We start from the raw sequence: 24,525 nt of genomic DNA on the forward strand, positions 1-24,525 counted from the left end.
TAGCCTTATTGCCGTGGCTCAAATGTTTGATTAATTTAGTTCGAATCAAGTTTTTTATTTAGTTATTGTTTTGTTTTCGTCTGGTTTTTGTGATTTGTAATTCCATTGAATGTTTTTGCAATATGGATAATCTGATCAACGCTTTTGTGTCTCCTATCATCCTATTCAGAATAGCATTTGGATTAGGCCGAGTAAAACAAATACATGTTTCTCGTCCGCGCCCTCCTCATTTTTTGAAGATTTTTCAAATTTCTTTTTATTTTGTAAACTTTCAGTTATAACTTGTTGAAAAAGATGTTTCAGAAGTTGAAACTTATTTTGCGGCTTTGTAAATGCTTAATACATCATTTCAGAAGAGTTTTGTGATCACTGGTGGCGTCTACCTCTCAAAACAATAAAATAAAAAGGGCCTCCTCCTTTTTCTCAGATATCAATCTGTATGTCGAATACCCAAAATATGGTGCCAAATACAGGTAGGCCTATTTAGCGTCGTTTTCCAATAAAAAATAGAAAATAAAAAGCCCCTCGTCCTCCTAATTTTTAAAAATCCGGACGAGAAACATGTTTTTATTTTTACTTGGCCTTACACTTGAGTAAATCATCTGATCACGGTAACATTCACTCTTCCTAATATCGATTTACTAATCTTGTCAACAATTTGTAAAACACTCACTCCAAACATTAGCTCTGAGTGCATTGAAAATATCCTGACATTACAAAAGAATTTACACACATTTAACGACATACTAGTCCTTTATGCATAGTATAGCTCTGAGTGCATTGAAAATATCCTGACATTACAAAAGAATTTACACACATTTAACGACATACTAGTCCTTTATGCATAGTATAGCTCTGAGTGCATTGAAAATATCCTGACATTACAAAAGAATTTACACACATTTAACGACATACTAGTCCTTTATGCATAGTATAGCTCTGAGTGCATTGAAAATATCCTGACATTACGAAAGAATTCACACACATTTAACGACATACTAGTCCTTTATGCATAGTATAGCTCTGAGTGCATTGAAAATATCCTGACATTACAAAAGAATTCACGCACATTTAACGACATACTAGTCCTTTATGCATAGTATAGCTCTGAGTTCATTGAAAATATCCTGACATTACAAAAGAATTCACACACATTTAACGACATACTAGTCCTTTATGCATAGTATAGCTCTGAGTGCATTGAAAATATCCTGACATTACAAAAGAATTCACAGACATTTAACGACATACTAGTCCTTTATGCATAGTATAGCTCTGAGTGCATTGAAAATATCCTGACATTACAAAAGAATTCACACACATTTAACGACATACTAGTCCTTTATGCATATTATAGCTCTGAGTTCATTGAAAATATCCTGACATTACAAAAGAATTCACAGACATTTAACGACATACTAGTCCTTTATGCATAGTATAGCTCTGAGTGCATTGAAAATATCCTGACATTACAAAAGAATTCACACACATTTAACGACATACTAGTCCTTTATGCATAGTATAGCTCTGAGTTCATTGAAAATATCCTGACATTACAAAAGAATTCACACACATTTAACGACATACTAGTCCTTTATGCATAGTATAGCTCTGAGTTCATTGAAAATATCCTGACATTACAAAAGAATTCACACACATTTAACGACATACTAGTCCTTTATGCATAGTATAGCTCTGAGTGCATTGAAAATATCCTGACATTACAAAAGAATTCACACACATTTAACGACATACTAGTCCTTTATGCATAGTATAGCTCTGAGTGCATTGAAAATATCCTGACATTACAAAAGAATTCACACACATTTAACGACATACTAGTCCTTTATGCATAGTATAGCTCTGAGTGCATTGAAAATATCCTGACATTACAAAAGAATTCACACACATTTAACGACATACTAGTCCTTTATGCATAGTATAGCTCTGAGTGCATTGAAAATATCCTGACATTACAAAAGAATTCACACACATTTAACGACATACTAGTCCTTTATGCATAGTATAGCTCTGAGTGCATTGAAAATATCCTGACATTACAAAAGAATTCACACACATTTAACGACATACTAGTCCTTTATGCATAGTATACCTGAAGGGCAGTGGCATATCATTGCCTACTGTTGGAGTAATGCTGTGTTACTAAAACTTCAAGCAAACTTGAAGCGAATCATAATTTATAATTTTATACTTTTGAGTTCAACACAAGATTAGATACACCTCAAATTTGTGGTCTTAACTTCGACCTTCATCGGGAGACTGGCAACCCAAGTTTGAGATCAATGACCGTTTGGACACTTGACACCAACACTTGGTCGTAGACTCTTGGTAACTGGTAAGTTGATTTGGAGTAAGTCAAGATACTCGACCGGGAACCAAAGTATTTCGAAAAGGGTGTTAAGGAGGCCATTTACATCAGAGTCAACCAACCTTCACTTAATCGTGACGGGGGCCGATACCAGTTACCAAGAGTCTACGAAGTGTTGGGGTCAAGTGTCCAAACGGTCATCGATTCCAAACTTGAAGAAAAGAAAAACAAAACGAAAGGTAAGGAGAGAAGGTGAAGAAGGAAGAGGAGAATGAAGAGATGTTGAATGTTAAGATGATGATGCATGCTGACTTACCATTATGATCGATCTTGTATCGGTTGTCACAATCATCCTTCTTCCATTGATTCCATTCGATATCTGAACACCGTTGTGGAACCATGTGACACGCGGGACGGGATAACCTGAGAATTTACACGTGATATTGGCTGGTATATTGAGCCATCCACGGACGATGGCGGTTTCGAGTCCATCTATTGCTGGTGGATCTGTAAAGAACCATGATTGGTCAATTGCATGATATAGTCATATCAGTAACCAATTAAAATAGAGCTTTTAGATCTTTTGGCAATTTTAAGTAGTATTCTAACCATATCTCTGATTGATTTAATATGTGATATAGCCCTCTTTGCAACCAATCAAAATTGTTCTGTCCGATAATTCCGCATGCATGGCCCATTAAGTGTTGAACAAATTTTCAAACGTGATAGCATGATATTAAATGGCGGTTATATACATAATTATAGAAACACCGATGCAATTGTAACAGTGCTGCTATCTCTGCAGCCATTTTGACACATGCGTAAGCCCGTAAAGACAAACTACATCGCTAGAGAAATTTACTTCGTAACTTGACGTCATAGAAACTTGCTCAATCGCATTTCCAATTCACTGACGTAGTGCACGTAAGTATCCATTGGTTACCGGTTCAAGCCCAGGTTCCGAATTATGATATGACACAGGCTTTCTGTTGTAATCATTTCGATCAGTAACAAAGAAAGAGTGAGTCAGTTGACCTAGCAACGGTCATATTGTAACGTGCACTACGCCAGCGAATACAAAACCATGGTGGCTGCTGGGCTGCAGCTCAAACTTGCGGCTAAAATTATTTTGGGCAACTTTATATGTACGTATAGAATTCGAACCTGGGGCTTTTACGTACGTTTTATGTTCACAGGAACTCTCCTCTTATGTGTACCCAATAGGTTAGTAGCCTGACACTCATAGAGGCCGCCATCTTTGGTTCCTCTTACTTGGAACTGCGTTACGTAACCAAGTTGTAATAATTGGCCCGATGGTAATGTAGTTACAGGTTCGATTCTTCGCCACGTGATGACCGGTTCTGGTTCACCGGTAACGTTACACTCAAGACGTACGAGTTGGTCTATATTTACTTCTAATGGGGGTGTAAGGCTTACTATATCTGGAACTGAGAAATAAATAATTGATTTTGCTATTATAGAGGCCGTCAGCCTTTCGCCATTTTGTGGGTACAAATGATCTGTGTGTTCATGCGATGGTAATGGATATATTTACATGTTCGGATGAAATTGCTAAGATCGAGATCTAAAAGCTCTATTTTCATTGTTAATAATAATCATATCATGTGATTGACCAATCATGGGTACTATAAGAAAGTCCGTGTCTGGTTGGACCCGTTACGTTGCACTCGAGACGCAATGAAGCTTTCTTACAGTGCCCACGATTGGTTAATCATGATATAAAATATGATATGGGACACATTGCACAGTTTTCCAGTACATTGGCTTAGAGAGTAGTCAAATAGCTATTCAAACTCGTTACAGTGATGCTGAATATGCAGCCTTTCCGCTCAAGGTCATAACTGCTGGAGCTTGAGCTGTTATATAAAGATGGTTTGATGCCAATCCTTGCTTACAGATGCTATGGAAATCAATCAATTAACAAGGTCTCCTTTCCATATTAATGACTATTTCAAACGTTACTACTTAGTGCAGTTACCTTCTGTGGTTGGCACCAAAAAGTCTTGTGGTGTTATTTCAAAGTGGAAATGAGGCATAACAACTTATACGGTCCACAAGTTATAAATGTTTTACAAAATGTTAAAGTATATACAGTTTTGTGTATAGCCTTATTTTGTTTTAAACATATGGACCAAATTATAGCGTCACACATCATTGCGTTCAGAGACAATGGTTCATTATGTAAAAGAGAGACCGTTTTTAAAAGTGGCATCTGAGTCCATAAGAGTCAACTCACAAACAATACAGTAGGTCAGGTTTATTTATGTGTGTTGTCTTTTAAAGCGCGCCACGTAGGGTAGTACTACCTTGAATTCCGTAATCTCATTTGCATAAAGGCATTGCTATATTTACACTGACACATTGGCGAGAATTTTGAATTGCAGTTAACGAACGTGTAATAAAAAGAAGTATAAGTAAGTACATAATTTTGGTATGATCAGGTAATCTGAGTATATTCACTTGATAATGATAAAATAATGAAAAATGTATCAATTTACTGATAAGGAAAGGGGTAGCTTTTCAAATTCATCAAAAATAAGCCTTAATGACAAACAAAAATGGTGTGAAAATCGTAAGAGAAGAGCACACAACATGCACAAGGTAGAAACAAAAATCATCTCCAAAATGAAACAAAAAATAAAATGATATGATTATTGATATGATATGCGAGGTCATAATCAGAACAATAGAAATGCGTTGATGGTATGTATGATTAAAAGTACCAAAAATGTATGAAAAAAAGAGACAATTCATAAAAAAAAGCAATAAATATGACAAATGCGGAACAATAGAGCCTCTTTATGGTGCGCTATTTCGATTACTTAAAACATGGCTATACTAAATCTCATGTTAAAAATTAACGTACCTTTTTAAATTCAATTTTCATATATAATCCAGGGCCTCTCTATGGCGTGCTATTTTGATTACCTGAACAAGGACTTTGAAAATAAAGGGTTCAATAAGGAAGAAATGTTTGTGATTTCACCAGCGGGACTTCCCTTCTTAATAATCAATAGTTACCCAATTGAACTTTGTACTTGGTTATAAAATCTTGCTATCTCTTAAGGGCTGGGGTATGAACGTTTGGACAGTATTTATTTTGGGACATTAGAACATCAGACATATCGAATTGCATTCTGAATACGAAGAATGTCATTCTGATATGAAATAATTTTGATTTTTTGAAAATCGAAATTTAAAAAACATTTTATGGCAAATCATTAAAATGGATATTTTGATATTTAAAATACTCGAAGTAAACTTTATAAATCTGATGATTTATACTTAAAGTGTATGTAGGTGGGATGAAAAGCCGACGATCAATTGAAAATTTGGACCTTTCGTATTGAATATATGGAATTTTTTTCCCAAAACACCAAAAAAAATTAGGTCTTTTTGGGAAAAATATCCATATCTTCAATATGAAAGGTCAAAATTTTCAATTGACCGTCGGCTTTTCCTCCCAGCTACATAGACTTTAAGAATATATCATTAGATTTATATAATTTACTTCGAGGACTGTTATATATCAAAATTTGAAAAATATCAAATTTTTATAATTTGTCATAAAATTTGTATTATATTGTGATTTAAAAAAATGAAAATTATTTGATATCAGAAAGACATGCTTCGTATTCACAATGCAATTCGATAGGTCTGAGGTGCTCTCATGTTCCTCAAATAATACTGTCGAAACGCAATAAACGCTCATTCTAGATCCCTTAATGGGTGATAAAGCCTACTCAAAATTGGACATATTCAACATGACCCCTTATCATTAATAACAAATATTATACATGGTAAAGGTCTAAATGAACTTTCAAAATAGAGCTTTTAGATCTCTTAGCATTTAGGATATGATATGATATGATATGATATGATATGATATATGATATGATATGATATGATATGATATGATATGATATGATATGATATGATATGATATCGAGGGCTTAGAGCCAGAACCACCTATGTACATTTGTTTTCTCAATTACATGTTACTCATTTCGGCAACAAATGGACGGTTAATATGCCCTCCATTAATGCAAGTGACTTTGGGGTATATGCATGGCACACCGACACCGCCTGGCTAATAATTATTTGGTGCAGCAGAGACACTAAAATGAATACACGGGATCGATACACGTGAATTGCTATGCACGATTTTGATATCAGACGAAAATCTTCGGATACCGGGTTAGAAAATGATGAATATCTCCCGTAAATGAATTTTTCTCAAGAAACCAGATGTGGTCTCATACACTTGAAAATACGTGTTGAACAGATATGATGGTCGCTAGAATGCGCTTTGAAAATTGGCCGTGCGCTTTGAACTCAAAATCGGACCAAAACTATAATTTTATATTGCGTTGGTCCTGTATGGACTACAATCACTACATCGTGTAGTACAGCTGTACTCACTACTAGGCAGTATAAAAGTCGATGACCATTGACCTCAATGGGGTATACAAGCTTATTCACGCACAACCAAGATCAATTACCCGGCTATTGTGAGTAGCCTTAGTCATGTCCCTCGACTAATTATTCGTCTCAAAGAGCTTCAAAGGTCTGAACCAAATGGCCAATCGTGGCTGTGGATTCAACCTACCATGGCGATTTCTGCCATGAAGATATAGGGTCGATGACACTGTGCATGGTTTACTTGAACAGTTAGTTAGACACAAGTGACCATGCATATACCCCAAAGTCACTTACGTTTTCTTATGGAGGGCAGAATTAACCGTCCATTGGCTACCGAAATGAGTAACATGTAATTGAGAAAACAAATGGACATAGGTGGTTCTGGCTCTATGCCCTCGATATGATATGATATTATATGATATGATATGATATGATATGATATGATATGATATGATATGATTTTATTAACCTGTATATTTCGGCCAAACGGCCGAATTGTATTAGACAAGAAATGAAACAATTATAAAAGAAACAAAATACACATTAAAGACACAGATATGAAAAAGGCAACTTTCCAAAGAATACAGCAGAGAGGTGTAAAAGGAAGGCGTCAAGATCAGACTCAATGTTGCCTTTCTCACCACACGCACGGTTCTCAACGAATATGAGATCGTCGACATAATTCCAGTAGTGAGAACTGCAACCAAGAGCCACGTCGTTTGATGACAGCCTGGAAAATGACGGGACCTTGTTTGGTACCTTGAGGAACACCAACGCACAAAGGGGCATAATCAGACATGGTTTGGTTATATCTTACACATTGACTGCGATTATTGAGGAATCTGCAATTCCAAGGAACGATAGCCCCGAGCCCAAAAACAATCGACTTTTCAACAGCTATGTTGTAATTATCCAGGTCAAATGCCTTGGAGAAGTCCATGAAGACCACCGTTCCTACATTGTTGTGCTTGTCTGAACCTTGGAAAAGTGTGTGCATGAGATTGATTGGTAATGAGATGTTGATACACCACTGACATTCCCAAATTGATTAATATCTATATTTAGTTCAATATCATGCACAATCCATTTGGCCACAAACCCCTCAGCAATCTTAAGCAAAAATATCAGCAAGCGATATAGGCCTCATTTTATAATTGAAGACCTGAGCGCAAGAAGACCGTAAGTCCACTTAGCCCCTCAACATGTATACACTAAAGTTGCGTATAGTTTCGTATAGTTTGGGAATGTTTTATACATGTTAAGGGGCCAAAACAAATCTTTCGCAACCTTTCATGATGTTTTCACCCGGGAACATGTATTAAACATAATAAATCTCTAAAAAACTATACGTAACTGTAGTGTATACATGTTGGTGGGCCAAGTTGCCTGGGAATTGGGACAACAATGGCAGATTTTTGACGTTTGGTGCACGGTTATACGTCGCTATAAACAAGGGAGTTAAAACCCGGGGTGTGTTTAGGGAATGTGTTATCTTACTCCAACGCTGGTAGTTGTTCTTTTTATGAATATGCGTACATGCATTTGTTGCTTGCAACACACATCGATGGTAAACCATAGTCCTCAAACTTTGAGTCGATTAATGCCCAGGGCAGTGTTTAGAGAATGAGTTATCAAATCTTACCTCCAACGCTAATAGTTACCCGTCTTTCGTGAATAGGTGGTACTGCATTGGGGACTTGTACTACACATCTCCATAAGCCCGAATCTTCATGTCGGGCGTTAATTATGTTGATTTTATAAACTCCAGGTACACTGCTATCAAGTAAATATCTGAATGAAAATATAAAGAAAAGGTTTGTGATGAATTGATGGAATTATAACAAAAAACCTGCTTAGTACAATAACCAGAATTCTCAAATAATGCCCGGTGCAGTGTTTATGGATATTATGAGTTACACTGATAGCCAGACTAGAGTCAAGACTTTTTAGTGACTCTTTAAGTGGAGTAAACTCTCAACAAACACAAAAACGTTTTTAAAACGTTTTAAATAAGTTATACTTTGGGTTTGGGTTTAGGTAAAAACGTTTTAATAACATTAAAATGTCGGGCTATATAAAGGTCATGAAATCGTTTTAAAACGTATTGTATGAAAACACACTACAACAATATTTTGAAATGTTTTCAAAAAATGTTATTGTAAACTATTTTTGCAAACATCTTTGCCAAATATTGTGTTAATACTTAAATAACATTATGTTAAAATATTTGAACCCAGCAAACACAGAAATGTTCTTAAAATGTTTTTTTTTTTTTTTTTAATAACATTTAAATGTCGGTTTATATAAAGGTCATGAAAACGTTTTAAAAACGTTATTGAAAATATTTTGGGCAAACATTTTTCGCAAAATATTTTTTCAACCCCCAAATAACATTCTGTTTAGAATGTTTTGTATCAAGTTTTCAAGAATGTTTTTGGAATGTTATTAAAACGTTTTTATACCATTTATATAACCCGATATTTAAACGTTTTCTGACAACCTTTTATAACCTTTTGCGAATGATGTCGAAAACGTTTTGTGTTTGCTGGGAAGTGAGGGAATTATAACAAAAAACCTGCTTAGTACAATAACCAGAATTCTCAAATAATGCCCGGTGCAGTGTTTATGGAATGAGTTACACTGATAGCCAGACTAGAGTCAAGACTCTTTAGTGACTCTTTAAGTGGAGTAAACTAGCACTGTATCTTGATGTACATCTATGTGTATCATTATTTTGTGCTATTTCCGAACTGTCGGAGTGACCCTGTAATTGAGTCAGGGTGACTCTATAAATGGTTACTCTAGAAGCAGAGTCCAGCCACTCTGCGACTCTGTCTAAAATGACTCCATATTGGGAGTCAAATGCTCCTGTGTAGAGTCATCAACAGTGAATCTTCTGCGGAGTCAAGAAATCTATGACTCTTCAAGGCAGTCAGATGATTCCCAATATGGAGTCATTTTAGACATAGAGTCGCAGAGTGCCTGGACTCTGCTCTTAGAGTCAGCCTTACTCCAATTTGGCTTTCAGTGTACAGGTGTATGGTTTCAAAATTAAGTATACAGTTTGAAAAATGGCACTAGATTAAAGCCGTATTATAACATTTTCATACAAAATAGATTAGCATTTCTTTGCCATAAAATGTTAGTTTTTACTGTCAGATATATCCCCTTTTATTTTTGAGCCGAACAACCACGGCAAAGAAAAGATAATTGGAATTTACTACCAGCTCATATGTCGGCAATACGTATACCACTCCTTCGGTCATGTTATGGTACGACCCTTTGTTGTGTAGATCACTGTCCCGCACGCCGTGTACGTACTATGTGTTATGAACATCGTGTATGCGTTCGACTAATAATTCCATCGTAATAATAAAACGCCGGTTCCATCGTTTTATTCAAAATCTCGGATTTTGACAAAACTACAGCACCTAGAGTCTTGATTTTTGCAGGGTATATTGGTTTAATAAAGTACAATATAATCGTGTAAAAATGAATTTTAAAAATTCAGTGAGGGCGTCCTCCTCAGCAAATGTTATGTCTTTAATAAATATGAAGTATTTGGTCAATTTACTTGATAGCGTACTCGACATCGTGACCTCCCACAACTGTAAAATCACAGGCGTGTGACCATTTATACGGACTCGGTGACCAGTTTTGTGAGCCGTGTAAAAATACAGTTGCGCAAAGTCAATTATAATAACATGAAAATCGCAATGTCACCACTTTCTTTACAGTAATAGACAGAACGCCTTGCAGATTTGTTTGGCAATCAGGTGATTGTTTTAACACTATGGACTACAATGGCCTCATCCCAATGACATAGTTCAATAACCTCAATTAAACAATAAGAGTGCAATATTTGACCTCAAATTGCAGAGTATGAGTTTTTGTACCCAAATTTTCAAAGGTCATTCAATGAATGTAGAAATGTATTGGGGTTGAGCATTATGTTGTAGATCCTAGTGTGAGGTACCAAGTAGAATGGCTCCTAATAGCTCCTAATCTTACACCTCTGGATTTCTTCTCATGGGGCTATCTGAAATCAAAGGTTTTAAAAAGTCCTCCTGCAGACCATGATGAACTCCAGAGACACATTCTTGCACAAGTTGATATCCACAGGCAAGACCTCTCTAATGTATAAAACATGGTGTAAATGACATGGTGATGTTTTGGAGAGCTGATATCTGCATATAGAGGAATGGTGGCCATGCCCTGTGGCATGTGGAAAACTAAGACTGTGAATTAGTGTTAAGAACGTGGTGATATGATATATGTGATTTTCACGTTGCTTTGATTTAAATATTATTGTCTTCGCGCAACTGCAATTTTACACGCCTCACAAAAATGGCCACCGAGTCCATGGTCATACGCCAGTGATTTCACAGTTCTGCATTATTTTGACCAAATACTTCATTTTTTTTAAGTGCCATTTTTCAAACTGTATATTTTATTCTGTATATCTTATTGCTTCTTACCCAGCTTTACCCGTGTGATATGACACGATATCACACGGGTTAGCGCGTGTGCGTTGACGCGATACGCGTACTCGCTATTTGGACCAATCGGAAGCGCACAGCAACAACGGGACTGATCGATTTTAAGCCCTGGGTAATTCCTTGCAAAATGTAGGATTTAATTTGATTAAAATTTGTATGATATTTTCATTTGAATTGAAGTGTTTAAGAATGAGAATAAAGGTATTGTATTGGCGTAAAACAACTCGGCTTCTCCTTGTTGTTTTACTTAAAATAATGATGTCGCCCGTGTTATATGAAACGATAGATGCACTCCAGCGGCTAAAAACTATACCTTTATTCTCTAATTTTGATACAACATGTATTTATTTGTAGTTGCGTCAACAGCACAAGTGACAATAAATACTAACTAATAGGCCCAATATCATATTTTGATGAGAGCCTGAACACCAATTTGCTAACATAGGCCTACACTAAATTGTTTTAATGATATGATTTTACTAGTATGTCCCCCGGGGTATGTCCGTTCTTGTTGGGAAGCCCAATAAAATCAGTTGACTTAAATGTTTCAACTTGACAGCTTTTAGTGATTATATTAAGAATGCCTCGTCATAAAGCCATGTTCAGATTAGGTCACACATCTTATACTACCGTGTAATACCGGATTGTGTTATTCACACATGGACTTGAAGCACCTCACATGATAACCATTTTAAAAATACATGAAAGGCGAGGTCAAAGATTCTAATTCTAATTTTTAATGAAATTTAAAAAATTATAAAAGATACTGGTAACCCAGCAAACACAAAACGTTTTCGACATCATTCGCAAAAGGTTATAAAAGGTTGTAAAAAAACGTTGAAATGTCGGGTTATATAAAGGGTACATTATTAAATGGTATAAAACATTAAATAACATTTGTTGGTAATTTACTGCACAGCAAACACAAATGTTTTACAGAAAACATTTAAATGTCGGGTTATAATAAAGGCTATAAAAACGTTTTAATAACATTCCAAAAACATTTTTGAAAACTTTGTACAAATCATTCTGAACAGAATGTTATTTTGGGGTTGAAAAATATTTTGCAAAAATGTTTGCCCAAAATATTTACAATAACGTTTTTAAAATGTTTTCACGACCTTTATATAACCCGACATTTAAATGTTATTAACACGTTTTGTAAAAAACATTTTAAGAACATTTCTGTGTTTGCTGGGTGCAAATATTTTAACATAATGTTATTTAAGTGTTGACAAAATATTTGGCCAAAAATGTTTGCAAAAATAGTTTACAATGACATTTCGAAAACATTGTTGTAGTGTGTTTTCATACAAAACGTTTTAAAACGATTTCATGACCTTTCTATAACCCGACATTTTAATGTTATTAAAACGTTTTTACCTAGACCAAACCCAAAATATAACTTATTTAAAACGTTTTAAAAACGTTCTTGTGTTTGCTGGGAACCTATAAATTGTGTGACCCAACTAATAATGTCAGATGTCGTTGCGTCGTTTCATCACACTGACGAAAAAAATTGTAGTTTTGAGCTTAAAAACTCTTCACACAGCATGCAGAATACAATTCACAGTGAGTTTTTCTTTCAATTGACCTTGTTATTTTGCCTAAAAATGCACAAAACCGTCCCTTACATTCTACATACTGCCATTCTTCTTCTTATTATTATTATTATTATTATTATTATGATTTTTATTATTATTATTATTATTGTTGTTGTTGTTGTTGTTGTTGTTGTTGTTGTTGTTGTTGTTGATGATGATGTTGTTGATGATGATGATGTTGTTGTTGTTGTTGTTGTTGTTATTATTTCAACTTCTGGAGTAAAGAATACCAAAATTAAACGAAACAAAGTTCTATCGGTGTATGCCCCCTCCGATAGACCTACACGACAAGTCGGACATATTTTCCCGCCAATTTTGAAATATTTCCCGCCAATTCTCCTTAAAATAAGTACTCACCTTTCTCTCATGTTCCTGGAGACTAGGAAATAACCTGGAGTAATTTGTATATCTTCGTGATACCAGTTAACAGCCTGTGGTGTGGGTCCAGCTACACGACAAGTCAGACTTACTTTCCCGCCAATTTTAATTGTTGTTGCTGGTATTACGTCTGTAATAACAATTGGTTTTACTGCTTCGCAATCTAATAAAAGAAAAAAATAGACAAGTTGTTAAAGATTTGGTTATTTTATCCCGGATTACATAAAGATAATAAAAAGAATCTCAAAGTATTACATGTAGGCTATCCGTAGTATGCTATGTGTGTATTTTTAAGGTTTTGATTGTTTAAAAAATATTTTTGTATTTCTTAAAAGGGCATTTCGTGATCCACAGCCTCATCCCCCACTTTTCTCAAAAAAGTTGAGATTTTTATATCACTGGAAACCTCTGGCTACATAATGTTTATGTACAAAATATTTCTTGCAGATTAATTCGTTTAGCAAAGATATCGTGAAATTTGAATTTCGTTCTGGTGCACCAGAACGAAATTACAACGCATTGGCCATTGTCTATGGAGCAGTGTAATACACATAATCATGCATAACTCGCGAACGCAAAATGTCGCTTTGTCCTTTAGTAATGGCGCTTTATAAATGCCGTTAATAATGATAATAATGATAATAATAATAATAATAATAATAATAATAATAATAATAATATCAAAAAATACTATAAAAATCAATAATATTACAAGTATTAAATTCAAATAATTTCCAATGACATTTGTAAACAGTAACAGTTAGAAATTGCTATTTTTACAGTATCCTTTTGATCATTTTACAGCCAATATCATGACATCAATGTTGCACACAAAGACAGGAAACATGGCGGCGGAAAAAATGTATAAAAATTAGGATTGTCAAGAATTGATCCAAAATCCCAAAAGATGCAAATTCAAAAGTTGCAGGTTGTTCCATTGGTTGCCCTACACACAAAGGCGTCGATCATTCAATCACGGAATGATGCGTTTATAAATAGCAATTGCACACTAATAGCAACTGTAAGCTTAAATTTAGAAATATAATTAACTTTATATTAATTAACTCTCTCTCCATACGACTGCAGACGACAAATTTAATTTAAAAAATAAACTCATAAATTGTACAATTTTCCTGATAATAAGCATGAAAAATGCATTAAAATCTGTACAGTCCAGTATTGGTTTAGTGGTTTTTGAGATCTCCAAAACTTGGACTTTTTATGTTGAAAGCTGTTGAAGTCTTTGTCCGGCACGCAAAATAGTGATTCATTGCATTAATCGTTAAAATAATACCATTATTACCATAATTATCGTTTAGGGCAGATTTAAGTCTTTGTTCTAAAATACTGTAATATGTGACCGTACACCACGAATGAGCCGTAAATGTCCTCAATTGTATTCTGAGTTACAGTGTAAAATGGGCATGAAGGTCGTATTCATAGGTACCTCAATTTGGTGCTACGTGTACCTCATTTAATGAGATACACGTAGCACCAAATTGAAATACCTATGAATATGACCTTCATGCCCATTTTACACTGCAACTCAGAATACAATTGAGGACATTTACGGCTCATTCGTGGTGTACGGTCACATATACGTTGACTTCCACACACTTGTGTTATTGTTTATAATAACCTAAGTAAAACCGGTGATAAACAATTAAGGTTATCAAGATGTTACCCCTGAAACCCGTATTCAGCTATGCAATGTACATGCAGGGCAAGTATATTCACCCACGTTGAACGACACAGAATTACAAAAATATTATAGTGCACACAGATATATAAATATTTACATAATATCATAAAAGGAACATATTTTTTCTAAAGTCCGGTGAATGGCTGGAGCGATCGGGTGCTATGCACCTCTAACATGTCTAAGACCTCAAACCAAATCCAAAAAGAAAGGGGGGTAAATCAGAGGGGGGAAATGCAGTTTAAGTTCAGTTGGCCTGCAATTTGGACAATTACAAAATGAGGTATGGTATTAACCACGTCTAGGTTGTAAAAGTTTGATAGAGGATCACTCAAATGATCTTTATCAAGAGTTCCAATCACTGAACATGACCGAGCGAGACGTCTGTGGAATGGAACTTTTTCGGGTACCCTAAATGAAACTTTCCGACGGTGCTGTTCTCAGTGACAGGCAGTATATTCATTGTTTTTGGCTATAGGCTACGCACAAGTGCGAGAACCAGTTTATAGTGACGCACGTAGGCTAAGCAGGCTTCCAATTACATAAATAGCAGATTGCAACGCTAAACATTAGAAAACCCTGGATGGATGCATAAATTACCCTTATGCCGCCAGCATACTTTCCTGCCGCTTGCCGCTGCGGCAAGCGGCAGGGCATTTCCACCAATGACAAGCCTTGATTGTGTCCGTTTGTCTGCAATGCGCGTGCGCCACACCGCTCAGCGGCAAGCGGCAGGGTAGTATGAAACCAGCTTCATGGTGTTTTCCAGTTCAAATTCATACACCCCTTATGGAAGACTTTACCTTAATCTTCCACATTGGGGTGTAGATTTCAAATTGAGTTACCCACTCAGAGAATCCTATTTGAATCTCACACTCCCTGTGTGGACGATTAAGGTCATGTGATAGGGGGTGTATGGATTTCAACTGGATTAGCCCACTAGTCTCAATTTATATATTAATAGACCTAAATTGCGTAACAGTTAAAGAAATGATGTCAGACCAATTAAATAAATAAATAACATGTGATGATATGTCGTATTGTAGAAACATGCGTAATTTCATTATGCTGGCAAAGTTCAAAATAAAAGTAATTGAATTACGTTAACTATTATGATCATTAAAGATTGCCTATGTATTTATGTTTGGATTACACCATAGCATGCACCGTGCACATATCTCTTCCAAGTATTTGATTTGATTTGAGTTTATTAAGCATATCATCGTAAGAGTCAAATATAACATATTGCACAGAACATATATACAAAAACATAATTATTATAAAATACAAATTAAAACATAAAAATTGACACGATAATATGCCAAGGATATCCCTTAAAGTCAGCGACTTATTTCCAAAGGGGTCCTTATAACTAACAATGAAAATATATATATAATACAACTATTTAAAACATGAAACACCTAAATTACAATATTTAAAACTATATAACCATGTGGTCTAAGAGGATAATTTTAGCATCTTTTGTAAACCTTGATTTTATATTGCACAATTTGACATTTTCAGGAAGTTTGTTCCAATCATGGATTGCATTGTAAAAAAGGAAGCAGAATCTGCTGTTTTGATTTTTGGAACTTGGAAGTTAAAATTGTTACCCCTAGTGTTATAACGATGAAGATGAGATAATTTGACAAAGTTTTCTTTCATATAGCTTGGGCAAACATTAAAAATATTAAAAACATGGTTCAAACGGAGCTGCTCAGCCCTTGTCCTGATATTTGAAATGCCTAAATCCTGAAAGTCAGCTTTGTTAATATGATACATGTGATCTTTGCCCAGAATAAATCTGATAACTTTGTTCTGAGCTCGCTGCAATCTGATCGAATGATATTTAGAAATGGCACAATACCAGGAGGAAATAGAATAATCAAACAGGCACAAAACAAAAGCTGAGCAGACCATTTTCTTCACTTTTTGATTAAAAAATTTGCTTGTCTGTAGAGGAATTTCAAACGAGAATTAACTTGTTTCACAACTGATTAAGTTCTAGACCAAGATAAACAACAGTATGCTTAGACTTAATTATTTGACCATTGTTAAGAATGATAGAAAAATCAGAAACATTATTGACCTTACGCTTCGATCCAAAGAGAATCAGTTCAGTTTTGCCTGTGTGCAGAGAGCGATTATTTTCTATAAGCCATTTATTGCAGCTCTCCAAGTTATCACGAAGAACATGACTGATTCTCTCTGGATCTTTGTCGGAATATATCATTTGAAGCACTATCATCAGCATACTGCAACATAATACAATTAATAGAAGTGGACATGTCATTAACATAGCATAGGAATAAAAGAGGACCTAAAATACTGCCTTGGGGAACTCCGCATGTTATGACAAGAGGATCAGACTCAACCCCATTAATTTGAACAATTTGTTTACGATCACAAAGATATGATTCAAACCAGGCTGTGGACTTAACACCCATGGCAGACAGTTTGTTACACAAGATGTTATGGTCAACATTGTCAAATGCCTTCTGGATATCTAATAAAACCATCACAGTATAGAAGCCAGCAGCAGTTTTCTTTCTGATATGATCTTGAAGGTGAATGAGGCAAGTGTCAGTTGAGTATGATCCTCTGAAGCCAGATTGGAATTCATAAAGAAGTTTATTTTCAACCAGGAATTTGTTCAATTGGAAAAAGACAGCCTTTTCTAAAATTATGGAGACAACTGGGAGAATGCTAACAGGTCTATAATTACCTGCATCCAGCCTACTCTTCTTTTTGTAGAGAGGGATGACTTTTGCCAATTTCATTTGAGTTGGAACAATGCCGGACCGAAGAGAAAGGTTGATAATGAAAGTGATTGGCTCTTTAATAGCCTCTGCCGCATCTTTGATAAAACGGGCTGGAAGGTTGTCAAGTCCAGTGCTCTTGCTTGTATTAAGACTGTTTAATTCCTCAAAAATAAACCCCTCGCAAACCTCTTGAAGTTCAAAGGAGTCAGCTGGAACATTCTTATAAAAATCTTTAAATGTGTCTGTATCAACACTATAATCAAAAGTAGATTGCTTGGGAAGTTTACCAACCAGATTTGAAGCAATTTCAGTAAAAAAATGATTGAAATGATCCGCAACATCCCTTTTGTCAAAAAGCTTTTCACCCTCAACATCTAAAACAATACCGTTAGATTCCTTAGTACTTTTCTGATACCCAAGGGTTTTAAGTTGTTTCCACAATTGCTTTGGATTATCCTTGTTTTCCTCAAGTTTATCAACAATATAATTTCGTTTTGCATTTTTGATGTCATTGTGTAATTTATTACGCAACATACGGTACATATTGTAGTGTTCAGGGTCATGTTTGTCTCTCCGTGATCTACGCAACCAACTATCCCGTTCCCGAATACTCTCAAGAATTTCAGCTGTGATCCAGGGCTCAGAAAACACATTAGTTTGTTATAACATGTTTTGGTTTTGTTCCAAAGTTTTAATAATGTTTAAATATTGGGTTATAAAAGGTCATGAAAACATTTTTTTAAACGTTTTTATGAAAAAAAAACCTCTACAGCTACATTTGAAACATGTTGTCAACATGTTATTGTAATATATTTTTGGGAAACAGTTTTGCAAAATATTTTTAAACTCTTTAATAACACTATTATGTCAGAATGTTTTGTATTAAGTCTTCAACACAGTTTGCTGAATCTTATTAAAACGTGTTACCTTTATTCGAGGGTCATTCAAAATGTTCTACCTCCATCATCACATCCCCGTTATCTTAAGTGCCAGGAAATTGAAATTATACCCATGATTATACTCTTTAGTTTTGGCTACAAAATAAAGGTTATTTAATGAAGGTGTGATTTTTGGTTGTTAAGATGTATTGGTTAAAGCGAATACAGATTTGGTACCTCGGAAAAGAAAGGCTAATATTGATTAAATTGGTTGCCCACATCTATGTAAAAATCATTGGAGACTTATTTCTGAAAATGATTAAATTGCTTTATTTGAGTTAAAAATAATTTAATCAATATCTCATGTTGCAAATAGTACAGTTTTACTTAGGAGACGCCGTCATATTGGCCCTCTTCCATATGTTGTTGACTTCGATCGAGTGAGCAATTGTTGGTTCAAGTCGCATTAATTAGTTCGTAAGTTAAAATCTGTTTTTGTATTTTGTAAGTGTGTGCGTCTTATCTCCACCTCAAGATGCATCCATTGCTTAGCTTAAGGGGTGGGTATGAACGTTTGGACAGTATTTATTGTGGGACATTAGAGCACATAAGACATATCGAATTGCATTCTGAATACGAAGAATGTCATTCTGATATCAAATAATTTTTGATTTTTTGAATTCGCAATGTAATACGCATTTTATGGCAAATCATTAAAAAATGATATTTTTGATATTTAACAGTACTCGAAGTAAACTTTATAAATCTGATGATTTAAACTTAAAGTGTATGTAGGTGGGCTGAAAAGCCGACGATCAATTGAAAATTTTGACCTTTCGTATTGAAGATAAGAAATTTTTTTCCAAAACACCAAAAAAAATCCATATCTTCAATTATGAAAGGTCACAATTTTCAATTGATCGTCGTCTTTTCCTCACAGCTACAAACACTTTAAAAATATATCATTAAATTTATAAAATTTACTTCGAGGACTGTTATATATCAAAAATGTGAAAAATATCAAATTTTAATAATTTGTCATAAAATTTGTACTAAATCGTGAATTTCAAAAAAATGAAAATTATTTGATATCAGAAAGACATTCTTCGTATTCAAAATGCAATTCGATATGTCTGATATGCGCTCATGTCCCACAAAAAATACTGTCGAAACGCTCAAAACGCTCATTCCAGGTCCCTTAAGGGGGTTCGAAACGATGTTTCTGGAAAACAGAAACTGAATTTAGAACCATTTGAATAGATTGAATAAGTTAAGCTAAATACACTGAGCAAAATAGTTTTTGTTTGAAGGAAATCGGACATACGGTTGTCAAGATATACATGTTTTAGTTTCTTTGTATTCTATTGTTTTTGCCAATATATTGATGAAGTTAATGAGGAAAATTGGCATAATGTGCTCATGAATATTCATGTTTGCCAATATTATACCAATATCTTATGAATAAACCTTCATACTACTTTTATTTTATATGATTTTGACATGAAACTTTGCCAATGTGTTTCTATGGCCTAAAACATTAACATGTGATTTTCCTGCCCATCTAATTTGCATATTTGCATAATTAATTAGCATTATACTTAAAGCTAATTAATTATGCAAATATGCAAATTAGATGGGCGGGAAAATCACATGTTAAATGTTTAGGTCATAGAGACACTTGGCAAAGTTTCAGGTCAAAATTTAAAGGTAAAAGTAGTATGAAGGTTTATTCATAAAATATTGGGAAAATATTGGCAAAATTAATATTAATGAGCACATTTTGCCAATTTTCCTCATTAACTTCATCAATATATTGGCAAAAACAATAGAATACAAAGAATCTTTCAACAGCAATATTTCAAAAACCGTTTGTCCGATTTGGCTGAAATTTTGGAATTAAGATTATTTTGCATATCTCTCTGCAACAAGTCTATTTTAATCTCAATCAGAGCAACTTGATTTTGCCTTTCGTACCACCTTAAGGCAGCAAGACATATAAAAGCATACATTTTTACGAATTAGCCTTAAACATGGTCTAGTCGAAATTTGCCAATTTTTTTCTAACATTTGTGTGTCTGTTGAGCCCTTCGATGTTTTCTTCTCATATAAAACATGTTTTCTTTTCTTTTGAGGTCCCAAGACATTTCAGGCAGCTCAAATAGGAACAAACTAATTATCTTAAGTAAGCAGTTGGACAACCGCATCTTCAAAACGTTTTTATTCAGATTATCCAAACTTACAATGCTTACTGAACTTTTGACTTCAGTTTTAACCGTTTCCGACGTACCAAATCTGTATTCGCTTTAACCAACATCTAAATAACTAAAATTAATCACATTTTCATCAAAATAATTACTTTTATTTTGTAGCTTAGATTTTAAAGTATAATCATGAATAATTTCAATGTCCTGGCTCGTAAGATAACAGAGATGATTTTAATTTTTTGTTCACGAGACACAATGCATTTTGAATGAGAGCACATAATTCGTAATGAAGACCCCATGCAGAGCTGAATCTGACTTTACCTTAAATCAAGGTTGATTTTTGCGTTCTTTCAATTCCTTTTTTCGGTCAAACAAACTTTCTACCACACTTAAAAGTCCTTTATACTTCACCCGACTCAAACCCCAGTTTTCCTTATTCTCAATATGTCCAACTTACTGGATATTTTGTAATTAACTCCACTTCAATTTGCACGCATTTCCTTTCGACATTGGAAAAAATCGAACACAAATGTCAAAATGTGTATGTTTCTTTTAATGAACAGCTTTGAAGTAAATTAGGTAAATGTGAAAAAAAAACAAGCTATGTCTCTTCTACTTAACAAGACCAGGGGCTATAAAACTTTGGTTGCTCCATTAGCTTCCATTCTACTTCCGTGCCAATGAGGTTAAGAACATGGCAGTTGTTCCAAATCAACCTTATACATAGGCTTATAGAGTGTGCTGACATTCAAAATTTAGATGTCTCGCGGACAGACATTATACAATTGGGTATCGCTCCTGGGGTATCGCTGTAAAATGTGTCATAAGAACAGAACGGTAAATGCTAATTACTTCATTTTTTCACACAAGGTTTATCATTTATATTGCGCTTTAAAACCTAAAAGTTCAACCTGGTTTATAGAATACAGTTGGGTTATTTGCCCTATTGCTCTTTTTTTGACTCACCCTGTATTATGAAAGCTTTACTGATAAAACATATAATGATTCTGTGCCAAATAGTAAACGTCAGCCTACACATGGTCCATGAAGATAACATAAGTCCTTTATCTGTTATATCTAGGATAACTCACTGCATGTGGGTAAATGTATAGGCTTACTGAAGTGAAATCACGGAAATGCAATGCATCTAAAAATCATGGGTTACAGGTCCATAGTCAAACATAGTGCAGTTATTCTGCACAGCAAACATGATTCGACCTTTGTAGTACTTAAACCTGGTTAACAGGAAATTACTCCAGCAAAATCAATCGATAAAGTCTAGCCCATCCTCCACATTGAATGGTGGACTGTACTTATGCCCAAATATGGCACTTGCCAATCAATAATCACAAATCCCCTGGCTCGCTCCACTGACCAAAGTTATGGACAGATATGGGAGTTATTTTTGCTGTTATTTGTCACTTACATATCAGTAGGTACGAACATTTGCAGATGCCTCACCTACTCAGTTTTAAGCCTACATGTAATATATACATTGTTCTTGATTGACATCAAGTACAAAAAATATCCGTCAAGTGGTTTAGCTTTTTATACCCTTCGGAAGAGAGCGGTCCACAAATGAGTGATAGTCACTAAAGTTGTATTCGATTTACACATGGAATTTTGCAGGCCATGCGTGCCCTTCCTTACTAAATCACCAAAGTGCGAATATTTCCAAAGATCTAAATAACCTAAAAATTTAGGACATATTACAAAACTATATCAGTTTCTAGAATTTCAGAGAGTATAAGACATATTGGACGGTTATTTTTCACACAGTGACGTTAACTAGGCAATTGCCCATACCTATAACATACACTGTTTGTAGAGGTCACGCGTCAATGGTGAGAGCTCTGTGTATTGTGTATCATAGGAAAATGAACAGTAACTGCAGTATGAAGGGTCATTGGTCCGAAAACCCAGTAACTTAGTTATAAGCCCCAACCTTAAAATTCATCAATCAATCTTGCAAGCAATCAAGCAATCAATCAATCAATCGATCAATCAATCGATCTTAAATCAGTCTTACAACAAGTCAATTTTTTTTATTCAATTATAGATACAGACTTTATGTATAGTTGGTTTGTTAAATTTTCTCTTCAAAATTTACACACAAAACAAATCTTTAACTGATCGCGTCACATATGCCCCTAATGGAAACCAAAAAGTATTGACAAGAAAGCAAAGCATTCATTGAGTCAACCTGTAGAATATTTGTAACACCTGTTCCTAGGTATTTTAAGAATTCTAAAAATAACTACAATGAATGTTGTTAATAGCGATGGTTAAATTTTAATCCCGCATCATGCCGTTGCCATAGAAACCATTACATAAGGTATATATCGTCATTAGAAGTCAAAGTTGAGATCAACTTTACTTTATCATTCTATTGCAGCAACAATGTGGAAGACAAATTACCAAGAATATACATCACAAAATTGAAATATTTTGTACTCAAATTGATCATTGACACAAGAAAATAATACACAATCATATTAAATATTAACATGTTGAAGTTAAGGTCTCGACGAATTAAATGAGACCAGATCTGATCCAATCAGGCTAAAGTCAGCAATAATGGAACTGAGGTAAACCCATCACAAAAGAAAGTATCCAGTTTAATTTCGGTCCATAAGGGGTGTTAAATCAAGATCCTACCAAAAGTATGTTACATATAAATTTATTCGGCTTCAATTTTACAAGTTGCAGTAATTCCTTTTCCACTCTTAGTCCGTCTCTGTTATACCTTTATCAGTTTATGAACTTGAGAATCTTGAGAAGCAGGAACTGCAACTTCAAAATCCTGGGTATGGGTTAGTGCATTCAAAAGGTCACTGTGTCATCATCGATTTGGACAAATGAGGTATCAAACTGTGCGGAATAAATTTATCTGTAACATACTTTTGATAGGACCTTGATTTAAGACCCCATCTTTGACTTATGGACCAAAATAAAACTGGATACTTTCTTTTTGGGATGGGTTTTATGTTACAAGCAAAAAGTGAAGAGAAAGCAATAAAAACATAAAGAAAATGGACATAAAAGATTATAACTTTGCAACCAAGTATTCAAGAGACCTCAGGATTCAACATCAGTATAATAAAAACCGAATTAGTACAATTGCACCCAGTGGAAAGTGCCCTGACCTCTGTCATATTTCTGCCCATAGCGTCGTGACTAAAGGTCGCAGATAGGGCAAACTATACATTTATGGATTCCTTATGACCAGACGAGTAATTTGGTGTATTTGTTCAAAATACATGGGCTATTTTATAATTCTGACCCCCTGTTAAAACGCGGCTGTGTACTCTAGACATTGTTTCTTTCGCGAAATTGAGCTTTTTGAAATATATTTACTTTGTTATGTTTTTTATAAATACAAGGAAAGAAAATCCAGATTTGTTAACTCCAACTGCTCTATTTTATGGATTTTATTTCACTGTTTCACTCGTTTCCGCAATTTAAAAGGAAAGAAAATCTTTGTTGTACCATCGGGGTATACGCGCGCAACAACGCATCGCGTTTTGTAGACGCGTAATTTGTTAACGCACAGATACGCTACGCATACGCAACGCGTATCTGCATGCGCGGCGCATCTTATGGAAGCACCACGGAAGCACTGATTTCATAAAAACCTAGCGGTCAAATGGCTCCGTTTTAGCTGATAAAATGTGAATTTTTTCAAGTTCTTTCCCCCGATTTAAACATCAAGATATGAATAGATTTCGC

The 24,525-nt window shown here is 34.8% G+C and overlaps 1 protein-coding gene across 1 annotated transcript in view; it reads right to left on the reverse strand.

Moving 5' to 3' along the window:
- Positions 1-24,525, reverse strand: part of LOC140144661 (fibroblast growth factor receptor 2-like) — a 74,408-nt gene that overhangs the window by 26,234 nt on the left and 23,649 nt on the right. The window contains exons 2-5 of the mRNA XM_072166470.1: positions 13,233-13,416; positions 8,415-8,563; positions 3,511-3,777; positions 2,646-2,836 (exon numbers count right to left, since the gene is read on the reverse strand). Of these exons, the coding sequence (XP_072022571.1) occupies positions 2,646-2,836; positions 3,511-3,777; positions 8,415-8,563; positions 13,233-13,416 (791 nt within the window). The remainder of the gene's footprint in view (positions 1-2,645; positions 2,837-3,510; positions 3,778-8,414; positions 8,564-13,232; positions 13,417-24,525) is intronic.

The sequence above is a fragment of the Amphiura filiformis genome, unplaced genomic scaffold (assembly GCF_039555335.1).
Source record: "Amphiura filiformis unplaced genomic scaffold, Afil_fr2py scaffold_70, whole genome shotgun sequence".
Lineage (NCBI taxonomy): Eukaryota > Metazoa > Echinodermata > Ophiuroidea > Amphilepidida > Amphiuridae > Amphiura > Amphiura filiformis.